This window comes from Epinephelus moara, chromosome 3 (assembly GCF_006386435.1).
Source record: "Epinephelus moara isolate mb chromosome 3, YSFRI_EMoa_1.0, whole genome shotgun sequence".
NCBI classification, from domain to species: domain Eukaryota; kingdom Metazoa; phylum Chordata; class Actinopteri; order Perciformes; family Serranidae; genus Epinephelus; species Epinephelus moara.
In genome coordinates this window covers 27,422,132-27,430,105 of record NC_065508.1, presented here as the reverse complement: position 1 = coordinate 27,430,105, position 7,974 = coordinate 27,422,132, and the positions used below count along the sequence as shown (strand labels likewise).

Below are 7,974 nucleotides of genomic sequence, written 5' to 3'. Positions count from 1 at the left end.
GAGAGGTCCGCGGTCGTTTCTAAAGTAATGTTATAGATAATTGTTTTATGTGTTTTAATGTGTAGGTATGTTTTCAAAGACGTTTATGTTGAAATAAAAATACCTACAAGTAGTTATGTTTCCTTGTATTAATACATATACAAGAATGTTTCCTTGTATTAGTTTTCCCTCTTGTGGACATAACGCAAAAAAAAATAAAATAAAATAAAATTCGAATGGTTCGAACCTATGAGTTATTTTTAGAAGGAATATTCGAATGTCATTTTTGAGCAATTTTGACAGCCCTACTGTTTACAGAGGGCAGTGATATCAAAGGGTTATTCTTAGCAACCCAAGATCAGGACCATCCATTCAGAGTTTTATAATGATAGTTGATAGCTGCTTTTAAAATATGAGTGGTTAAAACATACTGAGTGTACAGATGGACAGTGGAGAGGTGGATTATAATGCAGGAGGGTTTGAAAAGGTTTCAACAGATGTTTTGACACTTGTTTTCAGTGTGACCCAGAATCACAGCTGCTCTCCTCCATGACAGAGTCAGCAACATAATGAATTGTGCAATATTTTACAACAAGTGATGACCCACATTTTGTGTTCACCACTCAGGTTTTGATATTTTAGTGTACTTGTGCAGTGGGAGGTTGCAGAGGTTATATCTCAAACATACAAACAGTTGCTGCCAACAGTGTCTCATACAACATCAACAGCACAGACAATTCATGTGAAACATTTTTGCACATTGAGCAACCAAAAGGTGTCGACTTCAAATGAATCTACTTCCATGTTAAACGGAAAGACAACCAAGGGAAACAAACAGGAGCACAGCGGTGTACATACCGTATCTGAATCGCAGGGATGGTACAATAAATCCGGGGCTTGCTGAAACATGAGGTTCTTCTGTACAAACAGCTGCTGGTGAAACTCCTGCAGAACCTACATAGATGTGTTTTAGGAGAAAAGATAAAATGCATAAATGAGTTTTGCCAGAAATGAACCACACATCTGCAGCAAAATATTCAATTCCAAGTTTTGTTTCCATGTAAATTTGTGCCTTTATTGTCATTTATGTTACTCAGTTTCTTCATTAGGGGTTCAAGTCCGAAAGGTGAAACACTGTTGTTCTTATGCTGATTTATTATCATTTATCTTCCTAAACGTTTTTGCTAATTCCCGTAAGATGTTACACTGTAGACACACGACATTTTCAGTGATTGTAAGTTGAGACCAAATGCTGCTGAACAAATCTGACCCTAACTGACATGCTGGGGTGCAATAATTAAGGCCCACGAATGAAATTTTGGAAAGGCCACGCCCCTCACTACTTAAGTTGGATTTATGTGAAATTTGACACACAAGTCCAGCTCAATGTGCTCTAGAAAAAAGCCACAAGAACCATTAAGGCCCTAACACACCAAGGCAACGGTCAGCCAACAGTCAAAATTGGGCTGACAGTGAGCATCTGTCACCCTAGTTGCTGTGCTGTGTCCCGCACTGTTGACCCCTGTCAGCTTTTTTTTTTTTAGCTAATTCAGCATGTTAAATTAGTGTCGGACATGGCAGAGCCCTTTGGTGAATGAAATGATTGTAACTGGCAGTTCAACTCAGCACACAAGAAGATAAATGGAAATGAGGAAAGTAAACAAACAGCTGAAGTCAAAAGGGGGTGAGACCAAAACAAATTTGTTTCAAAAGATTACTTTTCTTAGCCACTGAGCTCTTGAGCAGAAAAGTTTCCCGACAGTTTGTGTTTATGTTCACTGGCGCACAGTAAATATGCTTTGTTCTTTCAACATTAGATTTTGTTGTTAGTGTGGTAACTGGCTAACTAGTGTCAAGATGGTCTTCCGGTTTCCCTTTTTAAATGACGAATACAGACTACCGCCGTCTGCTGGTGAGGAGAGTTATTTCCTTTCACACATGCTGGTTGGCCACCGGCTTAAAGGCCAAAACACACCGGCGCCGTACGACACGCGTCAAAACAGCCGCCCCCATTATTTTCTATTTACAAACCCACACCGGCGGCGGCTCGATGCGCGTCGATGTGCCGCGCCGCGGCACTTTACGCTATTGTCCTATTTTTCCAGCGTCGCTGCTCTTGAAAAAGCGCTATTTTGTACTTCCCAGCCTAGTGGACTGGAGTGTGCAATAGAAATCCGGTTGACGCCCCGCAGCGCTACGCTTTTTGTGTGTGTTGGGGGCGGCACATGACTCGCGTTAATGATGCCGCTGTCATATGACGCCGCCGGTGTGTTTTGGCCTTTAGTCTTTGCGATGAGTTCATGTGCAACTTTTGGACCGAGACACAGGTGACATGAGACTTTTGTTGCGGCTAGTTTTTTTTAAGTCTGTTTTAGTGTGTCTGGGCCTTTAAAGTCTACCTGACTAGATATTCTGCCATTTTTTATTTTTTGAGAAAACACATTTTTTACCTAAAACGTAGGTCTAATTTGTACAAAATTTTCTGTGGATCATTATTGGAACAAGCTGCATTAAGCTTTTTGATATGCCACTGAGTTTTGAACATACAGACCAATGAACTACAAAAGGGGTTTGGGTCACTACATAGAGAGAGTTGGTAGGGCTGATTGAAAATGATGATCTGTATGAGCTGTCCCAAAGTTTAATTTTATCTGTAAAATTAAGGTCCAACCCTGAGATTAACCAGCCTTCAGAAGTGGAGCATGTATTCAATATGCTGTAGTGAAATAGATACTGACACTATATTTAGACCACAAAACCCAACATAATTAAGATTCACATATTCATGAGTGCTTCATCCAATCTCATCTAAATGTCACATTACACAAAGCACACATAAGATCTGTTTCAGGGGAGATGTGAGCTCTCCTGTGCCCTCTGCCTCCCTCTCCCTAATGATTTGTTCATATTCTGGCCTGAGCAGAAACAAAATGCTGCTCCGGCTCCAGAGAGGCAAGACAACCTGAAGAAACTGGACTGAAAGAGGTTGACAACCGCTCGAGAGCATGTAACCGAGGAGTGCTGAGGTAACTCAAACCTTTCAATTAATTAGCAGGCAGTGAGGCAGTGTTCAGCTCCTCCAAAGACACTGAGTGATACTGATGTGTTAGAAACGTCCTGTACACATCATAAGGATCAGTATCAGGGATGATCTGGGTAAAATCTTATATATCGGGATTGGCGAAAATAAACCTGATCAAAAGCCGATCCTGTCTTTTTTGAGATGTGAGAGAGTGTCAGACTTTAGAAAGTCTTTTAAAAGTCTTCTAGTTTGTGGTCGGCATTACGTAAATAAAAGTCAAGATGGGACTGCAGATACCGAAAACTGAAGGACTGGGATGCACACGTGAAATACTGTTTCTCCAGTAGCTTTGAAGACTTACCCCATTTGAGCTGTTTAAGAGTTGGTTGAAGGTGTGGTGGACTGCCTGGTAACTTTCCAGCTCCGTCTGACACAGCGACACCAGGTAATCTTTTACCTGCTCATAGATTCTGCCGTCTAAGACCTGCAGATAAATATACACACTTTCAAGTTTAAAGTACATTTCCACCTCCCATCATACACCCACCCTTTCAATGTGGGTCCTCACCTTGATGCAGTCCATGAGGTCTGTGTCATAGTAGCGCTGCTGGTGAGCGTTAGCTGCTGCTAGTGTGAGAAGGTAGTCGTTTCTGGCGTGGGTGGCTTTGGAGTTGCACTCGCTCCTCTTGGCTTTCAGCTGGAAGGCAAAAGTTCACGCTGAAGACCGGCAACACCAAAATGTCATAAAGTGTAAAGCTTTTTATTTTCTATGTAAAAATCTCATACCTTTACGCTCGCCCTCTGAAGACTGGATCTGGACTGGAAGAGACTTAACTTGGACCTGAACATAAGAAAAGACATTGTTTGACTTTTGTTTTGTAATATTTCTTAAAGTTGTGGTTTGTGTACAAGCAACATGGTTCATTTTCATGTTTTTTCTTTTGTAATCAGGTCAGCAAAATATGAACAAATTCTAAACCAAGACACCTCTTAGGTTTTTCAATTATATAAAATGTGCCATAATTCAACTTTCATGACTGTTTTAAGTCAATATATTCTCTCTGTGCTTTAAAAGGTGGTGATGGTGTTGATTTGGTTTGAAATCTGGATTTGCCACAACTCAAATGTGTAATAATAAAAACTTTATTTGTATAGCACTAGGGTTATAAAGTGCTTTACAGAGGAAACAGCAGATAAAACCAAATACAATAAAAACAAACGCGGGATCATAAAAACATAAAAGCACCAGGGCATAAAACTAAGTCAAAAAAACAAAAGAGAGAGGAATGACAAAACCAAGTAACATATTAAACATTCATGAACACTTCCCTATAAAAGAATGTTTTAAGAAGGGATTTAAAAGATGCTAAAAATATAAAACTAACTAGAAATGAATAGCAACTGATGGGAATCAGAAGCCAGAGGGCCAGCAGGCTAGTAGTTCACACTAGGCTTAAAACAACATTTTGCTGTGTTGAAAGGACACGAAAGTTGCCAGAAAATTTTGTATATTATAAATGTAATGTAAATGAGAAACCAGGATTACAGAAATCTGACTTCCTCTGCTAGATTTCTCCTGGAGAACACTGATTTCTTGACCTGGTAACCTGGTTTCTAATCTGCTTTTTGTACGTAAGCATGTGCAAGATAAAGACATCAAACAGGGAGACATATAATACACGAAGTAATGTGTTCTTGTGTTTTAAAAACTTGACTGAAACCAATTAAGTTAAGTAGCCTCTTGAATTCTTAAGTCTGTTTTCACCCCTTAACTATGGCTGAATTAACATTTGACTATTTATGAAATTCAGACATGTTCACGCTGTGAGGAAAAGCTCCATCTTTCTGCTCTGACAAACACAAAAACAAAAAGTAGACGAACAAAAAAAAAAAGACAAAAAAAGTCTGGATACTTCTGTCTCTCCCTATTTAAAATAAGCAAGCCATGTGCCCAAAATAAGGTAGGTCGTAGGAGTGAAATCTCTCACTGACCTGCTGCATGTATACACAAATTTACAGTAACCAGGTCACAACAGTGCACATTAACTTGTGCTGTGATTACCTGAGTAACCTATTTCTCTGAGTAGCCTCGTTTCTCAAAGGGACAGTTCACCCCAAAATCAAAAATACATATTTTCCCTCTTACCTGTAGTGCCATTTATCCGTCTAGATTGTTTTGGTGTGAGTTGCAGATTGTTGGAGATATCGGCTGTGGAGATGTCTGCACTCTCTCTGACTGATAAATAGCACTACGGGTTAGAGGGAAAATATGCCTTTTTGATTTTGTCCCAGTCCCTTTAATTTAAACACACTGATTGAATTGAGTCATTCTACAGACATTTAAAAGAATCTGTGCAAGCAACATTAGGCCAAAAGAAAGCAGTAATTGTACTATTAGAAAGTGCGCCAAGCCTTTCCGACGGCAAAACTTGACCGAGCTGCGCCTCAGCTCAATAATAAACTCTCCTGATGGGCAGAAAAATGTCTGCTATGTGGTGAGTCAAAGTGCCAGCTGTTCATGTTGTGCCAGGACAAAGTGTTGAAAAGAGACGGCTCCCTCAAGCCTGAATATTAGTTGTTTGTTGGACTGCGACTAAAGATTATTTTCATTATTGACTAGCCTGCTGATTTACAGAGTTTGATGCTAGAAGACTGTTTTCACATTCCTCTGCTGAAGGAGGAAAATTTTCTCCGTGCTCACATTGAATCTCGGTTTGAGATGAGTAGGTAGAGAATAATTTGTGACATCACAAATATTTTGGTAACTAATCAGTGTCCAGTATGCAACTTACACAAGTGTGATGGGGAAACTTGTGCACATAAATAGAGGATGGACTTTCCAGTGACGCAGGAGACACCTTGTGTCCAGCAGTTACATTTTTGTAATCAAAAACATTCGCATACTTTTAGATTCAAGATCTTTGTCAAGGAGGCTGGAGCAGATGTAATTTAAAAGCACAGTATTTTAATATGTCTGGATCATAAACCTTATTTTTGTGGTCAACCTCCCACTGATTTGAAATCCATCAATCACATCCCCGGATTCATTTTTTATAATGCACATGTACGTCGAAAAGCAGCACCATGCTAGCTTGAAAGATGGAAGCACTTATATTCAGCAGGAAATATTCCCATTACTTTAAACACATCCTCAAACCTCCTGAAACACCTACTATGACAGCACAGCAACATAAAGCTCCAGGAAATACACCCTGTCAAAGGTGAGCCCCTTACAGCTGTGGCAGATGGCTGTAGCCCTACGATGACTGAACAACCTAAACTAGATTTTAATCATGGACAGCTGCAGGCTACAAGCGACAAAGAACTCATGATGCTTGTGGCTGGATGTGTAGTGGATGAAATGTTGTCAATCTCCATGATTGACTTCCCATTTTCAGACAGATATCATCACCATAATCTACCAAAGATAGTGGAGTAATTTGGTTCATACTTGGCGTCGAGCTCCGCCTTCTCTCGGACAGCCTGTGCCATCGTCTCGGCCTCCTGGTACTTCTTCCTGCTCTTGGTGAGCTCCTTCACCGACTCCTGCAGCTCAGCTTGAACCACCGTCAGCTGTTCAATACACTGAAGGAAAGACAGGTTGGAGACAAACAAAGAAAAACAACTTTACATTTATGAAAATTATTATTCTCACAGTGCACCACCTGAAAAATATTCAAATGCCTCTTAGATATATCTACAGAACACGTGTTGTTAGTAATGTCATGATGGCGTGTGGGATACAGGAGCTGTATCTCCTAAAAGGTGAGTGCAAACAAGAGCAGCATTGTGGGCTGCAGGGAGTGGAGCGTGGCCGGCAGAAACCAGAGTTATTTTTCAGCACAGAGTCGAGGCCGACACAGGAAACAGGCTTCACCTACAGACACACAGCGCTCCACATCAGTGTGGGACAGATACTGAGCTGATATCAGTCATTCTTAACAAGAGCTGATGTGACCTCTGTTCTCATCTGGCAGATTATTTATTGCACTGTTTATCAGTATTACTCCAGCTGTTTACATAAAGTTCCCACTGGAAATTATTCTGCAGTGACACTGACCAGGGGACAAAGAACATGTTTCCAGCAGAGTTATAAAACTGAGTTGTATTACCTTCCTCAGCTGCTGTTCCTTCTGCAGTCGGGCCGTCTTGGCTGGATCAGCGACCTGGACTTTGTAGTTATCGCAGGCGCTGATTCTGGACTGAGTGACCTGGACTGTGCCTTCCAAATAGGCCCTCCATACACAGTACATGTTCCTAAAACACAAATATAAACAAAAGTGCATAAATATTATTCCCCCCTTAGAAATCACCTTTCTGGCAGAAAGCCCTGAAAGCAAAATTCTCCTAACATGGCTGAAAACGCATATCACGTGACCATTCACATACACTGGGCATGCACGCACCACTGTAACCAGGAAGCAGACTGTCTACTCTGCATATGGTTGCTTAGTTTCAGAAAAAAACAGAGAGATGGCGAAAAATAAGACCAGAGATTTCTTCGCTTGGACCAATGACAAGGTGGAACTGCTACTGAATGAGTATAAGGGGGTCAAGATGGCGGAAAAGACTCAACAGTTGCTGCAATGCAAATTCGGCAACATAACTGGGAGTATTTCCGATCCCTAGAGGAAGCTGGGGCAAGACAGAAAGGAATAACCACACAAGAAGGATGATATCACACAAGGTATGTAGACCTCACTATAATGTTTTGGCATCATACGTTCGGAGTGATAAGACCCAATCGGGAAAGCGTACATGGGCATCTGTGTCATCGTTTCTGAGTCTCACTTGCCGTCTGTCCAGACTAAGATGCAACCCCGGTCTCTACTTTAGGGGTTCCAAAAGACCGTGGTAGGTTGGACCCCCGGCGTAATCTTAGCAATGGTTATGCATTTTAAAACTAAAACATATTAATCCTTTGAAACCTGGATCAATATCAGTTTCTTACACTGCATTCAGGCACCTTTCAC

The 7,974-nt window shown here is 40.9% G+C and overlaps 1 protein-coding gene across 1 annotated transcript in view; it reads right to left on the bottom strand.

The window, feature by feature from the left end:
• The window catches only part of LOC126387779 (F-BAR and double SH3 domains protein 2-like), a 46,432-nt gene that overhangs the window by 20,846 nt on the left and 17,612 nt on the right, over positions 1-7,974 (bottom strand). Inside the window, exons 5-10 of the mRNA XM_050040438.1 lie at positions 7,114-7,258; positions 6,453-6,586; positions 3,788-3,842; positions 3,570-3,698; positions 3,363-3,485; positions 838-933 (exon numbers count right to left, since the gene is read on the bottom strand). Of these exons, the coding sequence (XP_049896395.1) occupies positions 838-933; positions 3,363-3,485; positions 3,570-3,698; positions 3,788-3,842; positions 6,453-6,586; positions 7,114-7,258 (682 nt within the window). The remainder of the gene's footprint in view (positions 1-837; positions 934-3,362; positions 3,486-3,569; positions 3,699-3,787; positions 3,843-6,452; positions 6,587-7,113; positions 7,259-7,974) is intronic.